This window comes from Daphnia carinata, chromosome 8 (genome assembly GCF_022539665.2).
Source record: "Daphnia carinata strain CSIRO-1 chromosome 8, CSIRO_AGI_Dcar_HiC_V3, whole genome shotgun sequence".
Classification (NCBI taxonomy): domain Eukaryota; kingdom Metazoa; phylum Arthropoda; class Branchiopoda; order Diplostraca; family Daphniidae; genus Daphnia; species Daphnia carinata.
In genome coordinates, this window is record NC_081338.1 from 7,539,410 (window position 1) to 7,560,449 (window position 21,040).

General features: G+C 40.9%; 1 protein-coding gene across 1 annotated transcript; it reads right to left on the reverse strand.

The window, feature by feature from the left end:
* Window positions 1–7,738: 7,738 nt before the first annotated feature.
* On the reverse strand, window positions 7,739–18,715 carry LOC130700249 (adenosine receptor A2a-like). The gene is made up of 3 exons (XM_057522285.1): window positions 18,181–18,715; window positions 10,280–10,496; window positions 7,739–10,115 (listed from the first exon to the last, which is right to left on the reverse strand). The coding sequence occupies exons 2-3, from the start codon at window positions 10,426–10,428 to the stop codon at window positions 8,555–8,557; spliced, it is 1,710 nt and encodes a 569-aa protein (XP_057378268.1). The 5' UTR covers window positions 10,429–10,496; window positions 18,181–18,715; the 3' UTR covers window positions 7,739–8,554.
* Window positions 18,716–21,040: the final 2,325 nt, after the last annotated feature.

Here is a 21,040-nt window from a genome sequence, read left to right on the forward strand (position 1 = left end):
TGAACAACGAGATTCGTTGGTCCCATTGTATCGAAGAACAAAGCGCTGTCCATTGATTTCGATCGCTAAAAAAGGCTATTCTTTTTGTGGAGGGTTACAGTAACATGAAAGAGAACATTGGAATACATCAACAGATGCTGGAGATAATCTTGTGGACATCGAGAAGTGGCTGTTCCTGGAGTTCATCACGTTTCGAGAAGACGCGGCTGATGTTGCTAAGTCTCTGGGTCACCGACGCGCACGATAATTCCTGCGTGAGAATCACGTGAGTCAGAAAATGTTGGGATAGCAACAAACCAACGAGGATCAAACAGCTCAAGTTCTATTTGTTGTTTTTGTTTCTTTTCTTCTTTATCACAAACTTGCGTCCACCTCGAAGCGCTTTCGGGTTGGACAGCTGCTGGACCCGTAAAAATCTTTCAACGAGACCAGTTCTCGGGAATCTTTATGGGGGGTCAATAAGTCTTCGTCGTTCCATGTCGCCTTATTTACTTGGCTATGGTTGTTTTTTCTAGGGGCGCTCGGGCCATATAGTGACTTATAGCGCCTTGAAGGGACGGACGGGAAAAACCAAAGAAAATCACGATGACTGTTGATGGATGCCCGTTCTCCAGTGGCTGTTGATGTACTGGCCAAGGCCAGTTGTAGGCTCGACAGTTACACAAACACCCAAACAAAAAAAATACGAGGCCTCCTCCACTTCTGATAAGCTGTCAGGCGCATACCAACAGACTATCAGCAAGAATCTTTTTGAAAAGACGGGCTACGAGACGGGGAAAAAAAAAATAGAGGGAAAACGGGCCATCAATAGGTTATTATACTGCATACGAGAAAGAAGGAAAGAAAGAAAAAAAAAAAAAAGGGTCGTGAGTCGATTGCCACCTCTCCAAGTAAGGGTCTTGCCTTAATGGCTTACGTGAAAGGGTAGACGATGGTACGGCAGCGCTGGACAGTTTGGCGGCTGTGGGAACCCTTGGAGCAGTTGGGCGCCAACCAGTCTGCCATCACCGCCAAGCAGATGTTCCTCATCTTTCCTCCTCTTTTTCTTTTCTTTTTAGATCGTGCTAGTCTCCTTCTTCGTATTTTTCTTCCATTTTTTTCCTTGTCTCTGTCTTTCTCTTTTTGCCGTCCCTCTAAAAGGGCATGGGATAAAGGGTTTCTTTCAAAAAAAGAAAAAAAAAGAACGATTTTTAATCTGGCTTCACGTCAATGCTATATGACGGCCAAGACCCCGAAAGTTAAGCTGACGTCATTGATCTAGAAATACTGTACGTCTGATTTATACAAGAATTTTATTCTTTTTTTTTTTCTTTCATTCTCTTTTTGCCCCATCTTTTTATTTCTTTCACTTCTTCCATTTGATATTTTTATTGAACGAACTTAACCTCTTCTGAAATTCTCCTTTTTTCTTTTCCTATTTTATAACCGTATCGAAATTGTGCTGACCAAACTGTCCTGACCGGAACACGTACGTGCGTGTTAACACTTTTGATTCGTCTTGATCATTCTTTTGTAGTTTCTTCCAACATTTTTTTTTTTTTTCAAAATCTGTTTTCTCTTTACATTTATTTTTGAGTTTATTTTCAATGGCTTCGAGATACGATCGTCACGCAACTCAAACTTTCCTATAAAAAAAAAAAAGAGTCAGTTCATCCTGAATGGATTGAAGCAACGAATCGATCAGCTTTCGCGAAAGCAACAAAAACATCACGCACGAAATTCCGGGAGCAAGATGTTCATGCCAGACATGCAATTTCAGCCAATCCCGGTGTATATACCTTCAATAATTTTTTTTTTTTTTACATTCTTAAAATCAACGCCAACGCAAAAACCAAAGGTGTAATCTGCATACGCGCGTTTCCACATTGCTACACACACACACACACATACACATACTGAACAGCCACGAAAAGACGAGAGCGGGGAGTTCGTGACTGGTGGTACAAGGTATGTTGATTGATTCACGCACACACGACATACGAAAATGTTGACATAAAAACTTGTTTGCCATTTTTCAATTTTTGGCTCATTTCTTTTGTTTTATTAGGCCATTTTTTGACTTGTTTTCAGGTGAAACAACACAAATATTGATGTTAATCAGAAAGAAGTATTTTCTTTTTGCTGATTTATCTAAACGAAAAAATGAATGACATACTTTTTTTCTGTTGTTTTCTTTCTTGAGAACAAAAGAAAGAAAGAAAAAAAAAAAAAACTTGAACAAAGCGAACGGAAATTAGACCGTTTGGCGCAATGGGGAAATCTGCAACGGGGAAAGCCGCGCGATTCAGTCGGAAAGGAAAGTGCTTAAGTATTGGTGGTTGATTCAGCTTGTCATTGTTTTTTTGTTTCATTTCTCCAAGTTCTCTATTTTTTTTTTTTTTTCGTTTCCCCTTCGTTACTATACTTTGTTTCGTTTCTGCCTCGTTCAACTGATGGCAACGCGGGAATTTCTCTGATAGCCAGCAGTATAATCACTCGTCCGATGAAAAGAAGAAACGGTTCGTGTCGTTCGTGATATTTAAGTTGTTTTTTTTTTTTGTTCTTTCTTTTATTGCCACGAAGAAAGAAAAAAAAAATTCAGAAAGACAAGAATGAGCAAAGAGAAATACAAATTTTCGAGGCCAAGCACGATCGTCCTCACGGACAAAAATTCCTGCCGATTTTCGTTGGAACTCGCAACTGGCGGCAGTAGCAACAAACGGTTTCAAAAACTATCGGGACAATAAATGCTGGCAAGGTAAATGATCGTTTGAGGTAGAAAATTTGTACGCGTGTACTTTTTTTAACTATCGGATGGCGATTCAGTAGTGAATGACATTGTGCCAAAACACTGGGACAAAATGAGTCACCGCCAATCGCATGGACATTTTTCTTTACGTTTCGTATACCGAAGCTTCCAAGTTTTGTTGAGGGGGAAACAACAGATGATGGCGATCGATTATTTATAATAGCTGATGGTACAAACCAACTACGGTAAGTATGAAAAAAAAAAAAAAAAAAAAGAAGGAACATGTTGCCTTGCAGAATGTCGTTTCAAATGCTTCGAACCTTGTAACAGTTGCTTGAATAATAATCCGTTATTTCTGCGCTATCCAAGCTCGGATACATATCTACTGCGTACTACTGTTGACATTTAACTTTCCAGTCAATCGATTTGACGTTGACGATCCGCTTTTTTTTTTTCTTTCTTCATACCTTTTTTGAATTTTTTTTCTTTTTTTTTTTTTTTCGATTTTGGAAATGGTCGAGTACATCAAAGTCCACGGAACATCGTCAGCCAAAAGAGTTTCTGTACACTTAAAAAAACGAGAATTTATTTCTCTTTTTACACCATTTGTTTAAAAATTATCTGGAGAACATCATCTAGCGCTTTAAAAACGACTGTACGAAACCATCAGAAATGATAAATCACGTACCCGGTGTTTCCCCTCTCTTGATGACCTGGCCGCCGTGCTGTTTTCGGGGCTATATTCACGATGCAGTATAGATAGAAGCCAGCAATGATCGAATGAAAATCGAGTGTTGGAAACAACAAAGGAAGGTAAAAAAAAAAAAAAAAAGGGTAATGCAGCATATATCATCATCATATATAGATTCCGCCTCTTTTGCTTGACCTTTTCTATATATGCACTCATCTATAGCTATATCTCTTTGACTGTCTATTCGTTTCTCTCGATTCTCCGGGCTACGTCTAGTATACTTCCATTTGGAACCTTCAAGGTGGGGATATGAGACAATCATAGAGCTCAAAAAAATAAAAAAAAAATAAAGAAAAAGAGAAAGAGAGAAAAACACCTGCAAGATAATACAAAGCCGGTATTCTTTCCTTATTTCTCTAGTCGACTTGTCTGACGTCCACGTAATCACAGTCGAACTATAATGATGATGAAAGATGGCCACGCAGCTCTTTCTTAATACACCTTTCTTTATACATATATATATTTTTTTTTTCGATTTCTCATTTATTTATTTTATTATTATTTATTAGTATTAAAAAGGGCGAAGGCTTTTCATTCCATCTTTCTCCATTTTTGAAGGTGAACAATATCCGTAGGGATTTCCTTGCTAAAAACTAATGATAGGTACGTAATAACACAAGTGATTGCCTCAGGTCTAACTGCGCAAAAATGTTTCTACTTCATGTTTTCTTCGAATTATTTTCTTTCTTTTCTCCTTTTTTTTTTTTTCTCCCAACTTTCTTTCCCTTCGGATGGGTGTCTTGTTTTCGTTCCTTTCTATCTGTCTCTGTCTGGCTAGCTCATCATCAGCCGTTCATATTCTGGTTCTCTTTGAATCTCCATCCATCCAACATTTAGAGGTGCTCTCCTGGGCGACATGCACGACTCGATGTGGAATAGATTGAATAATCAAAACAACAAAAAATCTTATACTTACGTAGTCGCAGAGAAGGCGAAAGATCGAAAGAATTTTCGTCTTTTTTATGTATTTCATTTTGAGTGAATGACGCGGCAACTAACGGCGAAACGACAGGGCAGAAATACCTGTCATAAAACAGTTCGGCATTTTAAGCAACTTAAAAAAAAAGGAAAGAAATAGTGCCAAATGAATTCTTTCATTCGTCGACGAGCGAAAGAGAAATGTGTTTTTCTCGTGAGTATATATCTTGTTTGTTGTTGGTGTGCTGTGTTATTGTTGTTGCACTTCTTTTATGTGCCAATGAGCGAAAGAGATACGTAATAGACATCGCGGTTGAATACGTCTTCAAGTTCTTTTCGTGGCACCTGGTCGTGCAAAACTAGAGAGAGAATGGGACGACCGCTATAAACATTTTTGTTTTTCCTAAAGAAAAAAAAAATTATGTTCGAGTGGAGAGAGAGAGTCGGAGCGATATAACTTGTTTGACGGTTAAACGTACTTGATGGCGGTAAAGGAGGCGGACAGTTGCAGCTCTCCAATCTCCCTCCTCCTTCTCTTATTTTAAGGTATTTTAAATATATATATATTTTTTTTCAGACGCTGGTCATAAATGGCTCATGCTCCCGGCCTTTTTGATGTTTTTTTTTTGTTTCTTTTTTTTTTTTTGCGTCTTTCTGTCCTCTAGCTGGGCCTTGATTTCTTTTGGGTTTATCGGTTATTCCGTACGTGACGGGCGTCACGTCATTGTATTGAATAATACGAGAGCCACGGACGTGCATCGACATGTGAGAGGTCAGACAGTGTCGCAAACGGAATTTGGTTAATGTAACGAACGTGGCACGTGAAATATCGATCAACAAGATAGATAGAATGGAGATGAAAAAGCAGGGATCGGCAATAGCCTCAACCATCTGCATAGTCTTCGCTCCTTTATTTTTGGTTTCATCATCAAAAGAGAACAAAGCAAAAATAAACAACGAAAAAACATTAAACAAACATATTGTTTTTTGTTTTGTTTTGTTTTGTTTTTTCTGGTTGTTTTTGTTTCAAGCCAAACAAGTTGCTAAAATGGTTATGCAGAGAATATGTTTTTGAAGAGAAGACCCACCAGAAAGAGAACCTTGAAATATGCGCTCCTTCTTGAATCTCGATGAATATTTCATTTACATCAAACTTCCTCCGCGTAGACTATAGCTGTCCAACGAAAAAAAATATACACAACCTACCTGCAAAATTTCATTTGGGATCTCTCCTCTTTTTTTTTTTTTAGTGTATGCCATCTCCGTTTTGTTATTATACTACACCGTTTCTATTTCACCTGCCACTGCCTTTTTTTTTTTCTGTTTCAGTTTCCTGGAGACAGGGTCAGCAGCTCTACAAAAAAAAAAACAAAAAAAAAACGTGTGGCTGGCTGGAACACGACCAAAACACAAGTGGCAAGTCAAAGCAAAAAAATTAGTAATGACAATTGAAAAAGAATCAGAAAGAATGGGAGAAAAAAAAAAACTTTGTTGGCCGTTTCGAAATGAAAACGATGGAGGAATGTGGAGCACATGACATCATCATCATCGTTTCTTTTGTTCGTTGTAATTAAACGAAGAAAAAGAAACACACACACACACACACACACACCCTTACTGGACAAAGAAATGGACTATGCGACCGGTTCTCTTAGTTTCAAAAAGGACGACCCCAGGGAGTATTTTAGCCCAGGTGTAAATTTTGCTCCCGAATTGGGATGTAGAAGCAAGGTCGTCATCATCACTGTCCACCCCGATAAGAAACCAACAAAACAAAACAAAAAAAAATGAGGAAAAAGACAAAGCCCACATGGTTGAACGATGATGCCATCGCGCCATAATATGCATTTGAAATATACGCGCGCAATCATTTTTAATACACCGTCACAGATTTATCCGTGTCTTTTGTTTTTTACCTTCGATTCAAATCACGAACTGCGTGTAAAACAATTACGCGTTCCGTATTTTGCTATTGTTTTCTCGTTACGCGCTTGATTGGCACCAACTTTTACACGTAAAAAAAAAAAAAACGTTGTCGTGCTGAGATGATAGTTGCTCTAAAACTTTGCCATCTTTGATTTTTTGTTTTTGTTTTTGCTATTCTTTTCTCTTTCTTTTTTGCTTGAGATTGGTTTCTCTCTCTCTCTCTCACCTTTTCCGGTGGAATAACAACAAATAATGGCGTCGTGCGTGCCTCCTGGGCCAAATCGGGGCCTAGGTGTGGCATATGGAAGCCTATAGATGAATGAAAGAGTCGAGATGAACGAACAACCTTTAAGCCATCGCGTTTTGTTGTAAGATATTTTAATTTAATTTTTTTTTTTTTTTTTCATGAAAGGTAAGAAAGAGAGAGAGAGAGAGAGAAAATCACTTGTTGTATCATAGCCAACCGTTCCCCCTCCATGTGGTATTTATTTTTTTCCTCTCCAGACTTTTCGGTGCGGCTCATACAGTATTCATGAGACAGTTTGAAGCTCTAAGCTTTTTCTTCTTTTGCTGATCTACGACCGCGGGGATTTCGTCTCAACTTGGCGCTTGTTGACTCTTACGCACTTTTCCGTCTGTATTTGATTCTTTTATGGACATGGCACTATAAATGTGTTTTCAGACCCCCCCCCCCTTTTTTTTTCTTTTTTTTTTTTTTTTTTTCTTCAACTCTCTTCGGGGTATCTCTTCTGTTTCATCTTTAGTGGGTCCCAGTCGTTTTGTTTGTATTCGCTGAGAGAGAGAGAGAGAGGCGGGAGCTGATTATTGAGCCGTAAGTAGCCAAAAGTGGATAGAAATCATACTACCATACCCGGCCGTTCAACGCGATCACGTTGCATTTGCAACCACACACAGGCACAAGAAAAATTTTAAAAGCGCTCTCACGCGGGAAAAAGAAAAAGAGAGAAACGGGAAAAAGCAAACATTTTCTTCTCTTTTTTTTTTTTTGTTTGTTTCGTTAGGAAAAGAAGTGCAAAGCAATGATCAGGTCTATTAAGTCTGTGACGTTCTTCTTCGCTTTGGTCAGCAAGGAGTGAAAGCGTTTTGGCTTCTTTTTACTGGCATGGACAAGCAAAGAGATTGTCCGTCTCTTCATTTGATTAGAGAAACGCCTTTTTGCACAATTTTTTTTTTGTTTGCGCTCTTTCGTTCCAGTTGATTTGTTGTTTTTCTTAACGTATAAAAAAAAAAAGGAAGAACTCGTTTCTACGAATTATTGTTTCGGTTGTTGGCCACTTTGCGTGTTGTGCGGTTCGAGTAAAACGACACGGAACAAGAAACAATAAAAAAAAAAACAATCAAATAACACGATCATACATAGATTTGTATTTATATTTACAGTATTTACAGTACAGTACGTTGAATAGTTTATTTATTTATTTTTTTTTTTTATGAGACAATTAGCATGAGGACAAGAGAAATGAATTAGAGAACTTCTTTGAATAGTTTAGGTCTGTTTTTTTTTTTTTTTTAATTTTCTTTTTCAAGTTTACTTATCGCTTATCCTCGTTTAAAGGGAAGCGGGGCGGAGCCTCAAATATCGTTTGTTTGGATTGCGAGTATTACCAAATGATTAGCAAAAGAAAACAAAACAAACAAGCGGCGATCGGTGTGTTCTTGTTACATTCACGATAACACAAATATATGTACAGCACGCCAAACACGTGTTCGAATTTTTTCGAAAAAGAGAAACACAATGAAGTCAAGGGGAACTTGGGCAGGGGCGTGGTGGATCACGACGTAATACTTTTTCTTGTGTGTGTGTGTGTGTGTTTTACCTCCTCTTTGCGTCGAACGGATATTGATGCAAAGCGATAAAAACACGCTGTCTCGCAAGATTTCGCGGGTGGGACCAATTAATAACGAAACTGACATTAATGTCGATAGTTGTAGAAAATAAGTCAAAGACAAACAAAAAAGAGATTGCTTTTCATGCAAATTGAAAGACATCATCGGACTGGTGAGAGAGCAACCTTGGCACGTCTATCAAGCGCTCCGTTTGTCTCTCATTTGTTTTCTTTTTTTTTTTTTTTTTTTTGCTGAACAGTCGCAGAAAAAAAAAAAAATGAATAAAAACCAGTTTGATTTGAATATTGAAATGAAAGAGGGGCCATCATCAGCCGAGCTGATGGTTACCTCCTCGCGTTAATACTGCCATCATCGTCGCAATCTCACAAACTGACGTCGCTTTCGGCGCTGCTTGTGCTGTTCGAGCTCGTGGCGCTGGAGAAAGAGGAGCGTGAAATGTCGACCGTCACGGCCATCAGTTCGGAAGTGACGGCCGCTGCCGCGCATCCGGCGCTACCGGTCGCGTGCACGCTCAGCTGGCTGGTGGCGGACGGCTTCTGCCACAATCGGCTCATCTTGACCAACAGGTGGCGCACCAATTGAGGCCGGCCCGGTAGCTGGTCAACGCCCGCCGACGAAGACGGAAGCGAAACAACCGGCTCTTCCACCGTCGAAGAGAACCTCGAGTTGCACGACAAGGCCGCCTGGACCTCATCCGGAGACAGGGCGTCGGCTCCGCGCACCTGTTTGCGCAACAGCTGCCGACGCGGACTGAGAGAGCGAAGCGACTTCACGCGTCGCTTGTGACTGGCCGACAGTTCGCGATGGCGGTGCGGACCCTTGCGCGACTTGGGCGGAAGGCCGAAGAGCCGCCGGACTTCGCGCTGGATGCGTCTTGAGCGATAAGCGTACAAAAACGGCGACGAAAGGGCGTTGATCAATACGGCTACCAGCGTCAAGTGGTAGGCGTAAGACGGTAAACGGTGGCTCCAGCCGGCCCAGCCGTGCAGGGCCAGCAGAACGTGATAGGGCATCCAGCAGCAGACGACGAGGACGAGGACAAAGACGGAAACGCGGGCGGCTCGGGCCTCTTCCCTGTAGAGGAAGAGGGAAGCGTTGGAAATGCGGTAGCGCAAGTTGTGGACAATCTGGCTGGACGTTGAGCGGAGCGACGGAGTGCGCGACGGCATCGGAGCCGAGTCTGCGCATCCGGTCAGCTGACACGAAGCCGAAGGCATCATCTGCGAGACTTGGGCCAGCGAGTTGGACGAGCCGTGACCGAGACAGTGGACGACCAGCTCGCTGGCGCTGTGCGTCAAACTCGTCCGTCTCGTCCGCTGGCTGTTCCGGTGGGCCGCGCTGTAAATGCGCAAGTACATCCAAGTCAGCAGGGCCAGCGGCACGACGTAGCACAACACGGAGCTGGACACGAAGAGCATCGTCCACACTTCTTCCGAATAGCTTTGCAGCCAAGGCTGGACGGACGTTTCATTAGCCGCTGTCACAGACGAGGGCGTCGTCATGTTGAGCTGATCGTCGTCGCTGGTGGCTGACATTCCAGCGAAGGCGAACAGCTGATCGCCTCTGTTCGCGCACCCTTTCCAAAAATGTTTGCCCGCCGAATCTGGCAAGCTGAAAGCGGACATGGCCACGGCCAAGATCCACTGTCCGGCCAAAAGCAGGCAGGCTTTGGTCTTGGTCACTCGCCGATGGTAATGGAGTGGCGCCATGACGGCGCAATACTGGTCGACAGCGATGACCAAAGCGGCGCTAATCGAGCCGGTCGTAACCAGCGTCGTAACGGCTTGTCCAGCCACGCAGACGGCGTAGTCGACAGTCGAATGCGTGTAAGACAAATGGGCGTCGATCAAGCTGTCCATAAGGATGAGCGGCAATAAAACGGTCGTGGCTACCAGGTTGAATGACAGCAACGACATCACGAACCTTAAAAAAAAAAAAAAAAAAACCCAGAAACCATCATCAGCATTTTTGATTGTTTCTCTTTTTAAAGAAACGTTTTCACTTTCTCTCGGTCTACTGCGAACTTGTTTCGCTATTTTTAGCCTTTTTGCTATTTTTTTTTTTTTGTTTTTTTTTTTTTTTTTTACCTGTTTGATAGAGTGCGCAATGCTGGACGTCTGTAAAAGATGACGATGACCAGGACGTTGGCAACGGTGGAAAACAAGAAGAGCAAAGCGAGCAGAACGTGAATGACGATGCCCGCCGCGGCGGATATCACCGATCCTTCGACGTCCATGTTGAAGGCGTCCTTGACGGTGCTGTTGGCCGTGCTTCGAGTACGATCAGGTCAGCACCGTTCAATTCCTGTAATCGGATAGAAGAAGAAGAAGAGGTTAGAAGTGATCGATTCCGCATTTCGCACGACATCCACCACAATCTATAAAAGGAGAGGATCGAAAAACAAATTGGGATGCCCAGCCGATGTAGCGTTTCGAATCGAATCGGAGAGAGACGCATATCTGTTTTGGTCATATCGATGTACACCCTCAGGAAATAAAAGAATCAACGAAAAAAAACAAAAAAAAACAAACAAAAAACAAACGAAACAAAAGTAGATGACGAAAAGGACTTGTTGCCGAGGGAGCATTTAAGTTTCGAGAGACACGCTTTATCAAGTTGGGTTCCCAGAAGTCATGCCTGATATGAATATATTAAAACATTAATCTTTTTCCGATTGTACGGGTCCCTTTATTTGGCTGTTGTTGTTAGGCGGGTTTGTTTTTTGTTTCAATTTAATAATTATGGAAAAATGAGAGTTTTATTTTTAATGATACAGATCGCGATTGATAACGCCAAATGTCACTCTGCGCAATGGCACGTTGCTCTTTTTTGTCCCTCATTTCACTGACTCGTCATATTTGCCTGTAGTGTTCCTTTTTTTTTTTCCTTTTCTTTTAACGAAATGGCCGGACCTCGTAAACTTGTTTTCTCCCTAAAAAAAAAAGAAAATGTTCACCTTTCAAAAAAAAAAAAAGAAAAAAAAAAGAGAACTCATTGGAAATGAAGGGGAAGGGTGAGGCAACGTTTGAAAACACAGTTTAAAAAAAAAAAAAAAAAAAAATGTTCTTTCGCGTTTTCCCAAATTGAGAAAATTTCCGGGACGGGCAGCGTGCTGACGTCAAGGATCTCACCGTTTTCGATTACCGATCTCTATTTTGGTTCCATGACACATTGCGGGCTTCTTGCTTTTTAAAAAATCAACAGTAAAATTTGAAATAAAACGCCAAAATAGCCCAGTAAGAAAACTGAGTAATTTCCCTCACATTTGAAAGGACCTACATTGAAATGCCAACCAGAGAAAGTGGCTGCAAGAAAATAAAGAACTTTCCGAGACGGAACACAATGCGAACTAGGCACTGCCGGGTCTTCTCTGAGTCCCGCGGCCATAGTTTGGCCGCCCACGCCCCGTGCCAAACGTCATCCAACTCGGGAAGAAGGAGGTTCGTGAATGTAACAGCTTCAGAAAACTTGTACGTATAATTCCTTTTATTTTGTGTGTACCTTCTCTCTCTCTCTCTCTCTCTCTCTCTCTCTCTCTCTCTTTGGCCAGAGGTAGTTACAACCTTGACTCTTCTACATACACAAACAGAACAACAACCGCCTGAGCGCAACTTGTTGAATTCATGCTTGACAACCAAGCAATTCGAATAAGAGCCACGCCTGCCCGTTGAGCAACAGCCAACACACAATGGCCATAGCGCTCGCTCGCTATAACTTTGCAAAGCATCTGCAAAAAAGAAAAAGAAGAAGAGCTAAGAGACTGCCGAGTTGAAGAAACTTTTGTTTCAAGCTGTTGGTCATCGAATTGTTTTGAAAAAAGAAAAGAGATGGAGGAGAAAGAACCGACAAAGAGCGATAAGATGAGCATGTGGTGAGGCGATTCAAAGCTAAATGCTTACAGCCACTCTATTGTGACCGCAGCTATTTGGCCGCATGTTGATCGCGTGTAATAGACGGTTACACCGTCCAGTATGGACAATCCTCATTCATTATTATCATTATGCTAGTGCTGTGGCTGCAAACACAAGCATTAAAAAAAAAAAAAAAAAAAAAAAAAAATGGCCAACACAAGTTGAATGCATTAGCTTCTAAATCCAACCGTTTGTTCCTCTTCTTTTTTTTAATATGCAAATCCATGCGAGGATGATGTCGGGCCAAAATGCATACAATGCATAAGCATTGATGGCTTAGAAAGGCATGCTACAAGATTGTAAGCTAATAGTCGATCGAGACTCCAACAGGAAGAACTACAGGAGTTCTCATCCGCACGGTCAATGACAGATTGCCAAAGTGAAAACACGTTGCCGTTTTTTTCTTTCCCAGAATGAAACGTGAAAAAAAAACAAAAAAAAAAACAACAAAACAACAACAACAAAGAATCAAAGACAAAACCATCGGAAAGGCGCGAGTTGGAAGGTGAAACACGCAAAAAAAACTAGCCAAGCAACAAGCCAAACAACTTAACAAACAAGCAATATAACTAAATGCATAAATAATGGCCGTTGACTGATAAAAAAAAAAAAAAAAAAAGAAGGAAGGGAGACCAGTGCGGCCTCGTATCGAATGCACGCCAATTCCGCCGCTTTTTGCTGTGCCGCATCCACTTGACTCGTTCACAAAAAAGAGCGTGCAAAAAAAAAAAAAAAAAAAAAAAAAAGAGTTAAAAAGGCGGGGGATATAAGGTGGAAATGCTCGTAAATGTCAACTCCTTTTCGGACCGTGTATGGATAGCCCAAGGATTGGCAACCTCCTCTTCCTGCAACACCGCCAAAGTCCTAGGCGAATATTTTTTGTTAACCTTGGGCAAACGTTAGTTGGCGTTGGCCCGTTTTATTACAGGAATCGGAGCGGCACAGAGACCAACAAATAATTTCCGCATTGGAATCTTTAGGAAATGATTTTTTAATTCGTTCCGCTGAAAAGTGTGACAACGCGGAACAACGTCCAACCGAAGGAGAGAAAAAAGGAAAAAAATGTTTTATGAATATTCATTCAGAGAAAATAAAATTGGAATGAAAAAAAATCTTTAAAAAAAAAAAAAAAAGAAAAGCGCGATGGACTCGATTTCAAACGTCGTCATCAGTCACGAGTCTGGGAAACGATTCGGCTTCAATTTTTGTTCTCGCGTCCTTCCGGCCGGCCGACAATAGGACGGATACCCCAGTTTCGTAGCAACAATAAATATACACCGAATGCAAGCGAATGACGCTGCACACACACACACACACACACAATATGATGCCCGTCGCTATTGGGATGCCGCCAATTCTCAAACGCGACCTACAAAAGCAGGGAAGTAAGTCACTGTTTCTGTTTCGTCCCTCTTCTCATTCTCATTCCCGTTTTTTTTTTCCCCCTTCGTTTCGTACGCCCGCACGTTTTGGCTTTCAATCAAATGATTGCGGGGACGAGATGGAAGCCCCCCCCCCCCCCCCCAAACATCAAGAACTCAGTAAAAAAAAAAAAAAAAAAAGAAAGAAAGAATGAGAAGACAAACAAAAGAAGAAGAAGAAAAAAGGAGAGAAGAGCATAACAAGATGTAGGGGATCGAATGACTTGAGTTCTTGTTGCCGTATCACGGCGAAACGTTTCGTCTTTCACCTTCACGTCTTTTAGCGTTACATTATGGCGTCCTTTTTGAGAGTATAGAGAAGAGATGCGATATCATAGGCGACTCTGTGTAGTTTGCTATTTAGCATGCGAAAAACCGTCTGCATCGCAGCCTTGATATGGTATAGACATTTCATTTGTTTTTGTTGAGAGTTACGGCTATAATAGTCTTTTTCGTTAGCGTACGAATTTATCGGTAGAATCGGGCCGTCGATGACTGAGTCATTCTCCATTGAGGGATTCAGTTCAAGGCAAATGTTCTTTTCGCATCCTGATGATGTTTTTTTGTTTCTTTGTTTTTAATACGCATTTTCACTTGTGTGTCTTGGTGTTATTGTTATCGTTTTCATTTCACCACCTGATATAACATGAGGATTCACCTTTTCCATAATCGTCTAGACATGAAATGAGCTCAACATTTGGAAACACCTTCTTTTCGATTTTGAAATCCAGCAGCTCTCTCTCTCTCTCTCTCTCTCTCTCGGTTCTATTCTTCTTTTCTTTTCTTTTTTTTTTATTCCATGTAGTTAAAAATAAACAAACGGTTTTTGATCATCGAAATTGCTGAAAAGAGGATGAATCAACAGCGACATTGGTTTTTTTCTTTTTTTCTTTTTTTTAAATCCAATTCTTGTGATGGTTCCAGCTTCCTAAAAAGTCCCTCTGCGCGCAGCTGTTGGACCACCCCAAACCGTCTGTAGGCCCTTTGCCTCTCTCTTTTTTCAGCCCTCTTCTCGCAGGCCCATACCAACACGCATACCAAAAGCCCGAAAAAAAAAAAAAGAAGAAAATTTAAGCAAACAAACAAACGAAAAAAAAATGTCCATTTGCAGCTAGGCCTTCCAGAGAAATCGTGTGCGTGAAAGAGTGAGAGAGAGAGAGAGAGAGAGAGAGAGGACAGGCTGTGAAGGAGCCTCCCTTTTTTTTCGTGTCAAGGTTTCATCTATTCCAGCAGTCAAGGCAAGAAGGTTTTTGTCATGCCCTCCACTAATCTCTTTGAGTTCTTTCCCTTCATACGACTTGTCATTGAACTGTGACCCTAACAAGAAAGAGAACCTAATCTGCTGGATGGCCTACGTAAACAATAAAAAAAAAAGAAAACACCCACACCGGCCAGCAAAGCCGAAAATTTCATTGAACCACTCAAGTGACATCTCTCTCTCTCTCTCTCTCCCCATTCATAAAAAAATCATTTGTAAATGTTAATTTCTATAAGAAGAAACATTAAGGTGGCAGACAAGGGGGCAAAAGAATCGTGATTGACACCAGGTGAGGCTGAAAAGATTAGCGATGAAGGTCTACCGTTGGTATAGGTGCAGCTCATCAGGATGGTATACACCAATCGAGCAAATGTGCACATTGTGCGATACAAGTATTCACACACACACACACATAGAGAGAGAGAGAGAGAGAAGAGAAGAAAGAAAAGAGCAGAAGAAAACGATCGGGTGTAGCGACAGGGAAGCCAGTGATGGATTGAATGATGGATGATGTTATCACGCTCAAAAGCGAGGAAGTGGAAGGTTCGGAGCGCGCACGTACGATACGCTCCTTCACATCTTTCGTGATGGATGTGCGTGGCTACAAGAAGCTTCCATGGACACGTTTTTTTTTTTTGGAACGTAGGAAAACAAAAAAATAAATAAATATTGAAAGGAAAGTGTTCCGCATGTGTTTTATCGTTTCTTCGACAACGCTCCTCCTCGCCCCTCCTGTCTTTACTGACACGTTCCACAGAGTTCATCCGTGGCAAGGTCTTCGTGCGGAATTTTTTCCATTTCCTTTTTGTTTTTTTTTTTTCGTGGAAACTTGGAACTGGGAGAAAAACACGAATTTCTCCAATGGCCGACTGATTGCCGATGGTCATCAATGACCATTTCGGTACAGAGGTTCTTGCGGTCGGCAATACGTCACCCATCAGGTGTTGCATCAGGCAGTTGAAAGGGGCCCCCCCAAGTTTGGCATCCAGCCGCTTTTGTTTTGTTGTTGTTTTTTTTGTTTTTTTTTCCCATCGAACGAAAAAAAAAAAAAAAAAAAAAAAAATCAAACAGCCTCGTATAACACGACCATATCACGTCAAGTTCCAAAGTAAAAAGAAGCAACAATTTCGGCCACGCGGGAATGACCTATATCAATCACCTGGCATTTTGCACGGCAAAAGTTTAAACCATTTTTTGTTTTTGTTTTTGTTTTTGTTTTTTGTTTTTTCAAATTTTCTCAAGCGAATCCTTTCTTTAAAAAAAAAAAAAATAAATAATAAATAAATAAAAATCGACGTGCACGCTGTAAATGTTCGATTCACTCACGAACGTCAGGTAGCTTTTTCCGCATCTATGCAACGTCATGTACTTTGGAACTCGGTAAAGAAAAACATAGCAAATAAAAAAAAAAAGAGAGCCGGTTGTGTGAGCGGCGTTATCGGCGATTGCAATCGGCGCTTGGCAACGGTGGGCGTGGCTCGTTCGTTTATAGCTAATTGCTTCTAGAGTTCTCTATTTATTTTATTTTATTTATTTATTTATTTATTTATTTCTGAAAGACCCGGCGATGACATTTTTGCAGTATCATTGACTATAAATGCGTGTAGCTTTAGCTGCCTCTTCAAATTTCATTACTTCAATGCTCGTGTCACCATGGATGAACGCTCACCACTATCTATCTACACACACAAAAGAACACCCAATCAAAAGAGGGAAGGGCCAGTTTCAACAGAGCCAGTTCTAACTTGAAGAGAACGAGAAATTGAAGAGAAAAAAAAAACAGATATCAGCAATTCTTCCCTCCCCCCCTCCCCTGTTTGAATTGTTTTCCGAAGGGTTTTGTCATATCGATTCGAAATGTTTTCTGTTCTATTAAGTTCCCCTCTTTTGTTTACGCAGCTTGTAGCAATCCAGATTATTGGTTGTATATTTCTTTTTTTTTTGTTTTTTTTAATTCTTTATTTCGATTGTCAATCGGACAATCGAAAGATAAGAAGGTAATCTAGCCAAGCCAGTTGGTGTATCAGGAACTGCATTTTTACAAGGCCAAATGAAGTTAGCGACACAGGACTTGCTAAAGACAACAATTAATGGGGAAAAGACGAAAAGACACAACAAAAATTGACCTCAGTTATGGTACAATAATTAGTTAAAAATGGGGAATTTAAATGAAAAAAAAACAAAACAAAAAAAAAACTTTCTGTGCCATTTCCCAAGAAACACGATTAATGACAAAGAGCATCATCAAATCGAGTCATTTGAATACTAAGAATATTCATTTAAAAAAGAAGAACGAAGGCAATGTTTGGATATTTGCGCTGATCTTACAAACGATGTAATCATTACATTACAAATTTCTTTTTTTTTCAAGAATAAAAGCCAGGACACAACAGTTTGTTTCTCGGAACTGGAGGGACACGGGAAGAACGCATCGAATCGCCATTTTTCTTGGACAACTACATAACCAAAGTCGATTTTCAACTCATCATCCTAACCAATGCGCCAATGCCGCACACGGCATTTCAAAGCATTTATTTATTATTATTATTATTATTTTTTTTTTTTTTCCTCTTCCTGTTTCATTGAAAATGTCATGATTCGCTCATCTTCACTATCTTTTTTCATATGAAATAGCGAAAAAAAAAAAAAAAAAAAAAAATGTGCTGGAATGCACGACACAACAGCTGGCCCTTACCGGCGAATGGCAAGAAAGGTCACTACGCAGTACTATACTTTGCTCAACATAACTTTTTTTTTTTTTTTTTGTCTTATTCTTTTTTTAGGTTTTTTATTTGATTTTTTTTTTTTTTCTACCTTTTTCTTCCAAATTCGTAGCCGATGCGGCACTGACCCTTTTATTACAAGAGTCTCTCTCTCTATTCGGTAGTGGTTTTTCTTTTTGGCCAGCTTGCCCATTTTTTTTTTTTTTCTTTTCCCCCTGCAGTGGCACATACTGGACCGAGCGTCCTTCAATCAAGAATGTTTCACAAAACATTCTTTTTTTTTTTTTTTTTTTTTTTTGTTAATTTCTTGTGTGTTGATTTTGAGGTGAAACAAGACGTGACTAGAGTACCGTTTTCGTCGTCTGTTTTTTTTTTTTTTTTTCGATTGTTTAGATGTTCAATCACTCGACCGTGTCGCTTATACGTTTTTTTGTTTGTTTTTTTTTTTTTTTTTTGACGAGCCCCACACAGACTACACGCTGTACTCTAAATAGCTATTGCTTTTGCGGGTGAAACTGTTCTCCTTTTTTGCCCACTTTTGCCGACTCGCGGTGCGCCATCGATTTTGTGTCTACCCCCCCCCCATCATCTTGACTGTGCCAAATCGTCGGCCACGCAAAGGAACAGACAACAATAGGAACAAAATAAATTTAAAAAAAAAAAAGGGCCACTTACCCGAATGTCCAGTTTGATTGGCAAGATCCAGTGAAAGAAATGGCGAAATGGGGGGGGAGAAGGGATGCCGTTCAAAAGCGTTTTGCGATTGGAACAAAACGGTTCGAAATATTTCGAGACACAGAAAAATGTCTTTGAAATTAAAAAACCGGGCAAAACAAAATCAGCTACTAGTATTTTCGGATCGCAACGGATAGCAAACACGAGCTTTATTCCCGTTTTCACAAGCTGGTCGGTCCATGATTTTCGTTCGCACCATTAGGGTGGGTATGTATGTACGACACACTTCTATTGTCTTCCTTTGATTGCTCTCTCTCTCTCTCTCTCTCTCTTCTAGCCAAAACAAGTACAAAGGCTAACAACAAAAATAACTCAATCGAACTGAACTGGACAATCGATTTCCTTTTCTTTTTCGTTTTTCCTGGCAAGCGAAACACTGACAGACTGGAAGAATTGGATTTGTTTTTTTTTTTTTGTTTTTTTTTGTTTTTTTTTGAAATTCGAACTGGATAAAATGCGAACGAATGGAACAGTGTCGGCAGTCGAGAGGAGACTAAAGAGGCAGCTCGCACTGGACCAGGTATTTGAGAACTATCAGGCTACGAGACGCACAGTCAGCCAAGGGGCCGGCCAAGCTGGACCGCCTGAGGCTCCCCCTCCCTTCTCTCTTTTTCTTTTCTCTTTCTCTCTTCTTTTCCTCATGTTTTGTCCTCCCGCCTTCTTTTTCTTTTCCCAGATGTTCTCTTCTTATCTTCTTATTCTTCTTCTTCTTCTTCTTCTTCTTCTTCTTCTTCTTCTTCTTCTTCTTCTTCTTCTTCTTCTTCTTCTGTCGCTCGGGATATGCACGTCCATTTACTAAGAAGTTTCAACATTTCTTTTTTGGGATTGTACTTCGTCCATTTGTTTTTGTTTTTTTTTTGTTTTGTTTTTTTTTTTCTCCCCCCCCCCCCTTCTTCTTCCGTCATTTCATCCCCTTGCTCGCTTTACTTTCTTTCTTTTGGGGTCGCCCCTTTCTCTCCGTTTCCATTCCTGAATATGTTCAAATGTTTAAAGTTCCTGGGCCGGGGGCTTCATCATCCATCCGTTATCCGAATTGTTTGCCCACTCTTATTATTGATTCAAGTTTGTTGTGCTTCTCTCCCCACCCCCCCCCCCCCTTTTTTTTTTTTTTTTTTTTTTTTTTCTCTGTGTTCCAGTCAACAAGAAAACGTGAGTTTACGCCGCCCACGGATGTAAAAAAAAATACCCGAACAATCCATACACACACACACACACACACATAAAAAAAAAAAAAAAAAAGAGGGTGCGCGTGTGTGTTATGGGAATACGGTAACCTCAAGTGCCTGGAACGACGAGACACGGCGTCGCCGGCCAGCAGAAATAATAAAAGTGATCGATAAACCGTATGGTACTAAAAAAAAAAAAGGGGGGAAGGGAGGGGGTGGGGGGGAGAATTAAAGTGAGTGTGGAGTTGACCTGACGTAGCAGCGCCTTCTCTTCGCTTCCAAAAAAAAAAAAACACATACACTCCAACAACATCCTTTGTGCGTTCCAGTTGTAACGTCTATAAATATATGAGGAAGAAAAAAAAAAAAAAAAAAAAAAAATGTTGGGGTTTGCGGGACGGAAATAAAAATATCCGGGACCCTTTTTTTCTTAGTGTGTGTCCCAGCTGTCCGCCAACAGACGTCCGCAGAGAACAAAGACGGAACGATCAGAAGGCAAGTCAATCAAAAATGTTGTTGAGTCGGTTTTAATTGGTTTTTTTAAAAAAGCAAAAGGGGGAAGGGGGGGGGGGGAGAGGACATCCGATTTTGGCTTTTGAAATGTGTATTGTTTCAATTGAAAAACATGGCCAATGGGATTGCCAAAAACAGATCAAGTGCAGCCGAGCGGGAAAAGGGGGCCGAAAATTAAAAAAAAAAAAGTGGGGCATCATAATAATTTTGAGTATCCCCAGAAATTACGCAATGAAGTAAAGAAAAAAAAAAAAAAAGGACAGTACGGTGTAGAAAAGGAATGTTTGTAACCCACCCCCCCCCCCCCCCCCCATCCCTCAATTTTACATCACGCCCTTCTAAAACGGAGGAGGAGCGCCCGATTTTGAAGGGGAACATTTCTTTTTTTTTCGTGCGTGATTCATGATTGACTTGCATTTCGCAGCATATTGCTTAATGAGGTGAGAGTCTAGAGAGCAACAGAAAAGGCCGGCTGGTGTCGTCTTTCCCGTCAGGGCTTCGTTTTTTGCGATACGCGTCGCACTTAACACCACACCGTAGAAGGTCTTTCCGTTCCTGATTGAATGTTCTGTACGATTTTTTTTTTTTTTTTTTTTTTTTTTTTTCCCGTTTCATTTCGATTCGTTCCTTTTATTTATTCATTAATTTTTTTTTTTAAAGCGGGAAATTTAGACGGGCCAACACTGCACGCCATCGGTCTCCTTGAATTGACCGTTATTACGTGAGCGTTGACGGTAGATACGCGTCGTGAACGTGAGTCGGTATTTTGACGCTGATTCGGTGCGACATCCAACCCCCCCCTCCCCTCTCCCGCTCCTTGTCAACCCGTTCCGATCGCGCACTGCCGGCCCTCGTCCGCTCATGACCATCCTGCGCTCTCTTCTCTCTTTAGCCTTGCCCTGGATTGGCACGAAAAAATGTGCGTCGAAAGTGCAACAACGAATCTATATCACTTACGTACGCGTTGGCATGTCAGCCGCCCCACAATACTGTCTATTTCTTTTATTTTATTATTTTTTTTTTAACCCGTTATTTCTGAGTATAGCCTTCGTGATTTATCACTCGAATGGAAAAATATGATTTTTTTTTTTTTTTTTTTTTTTTGACGTGTCGCCATTTGG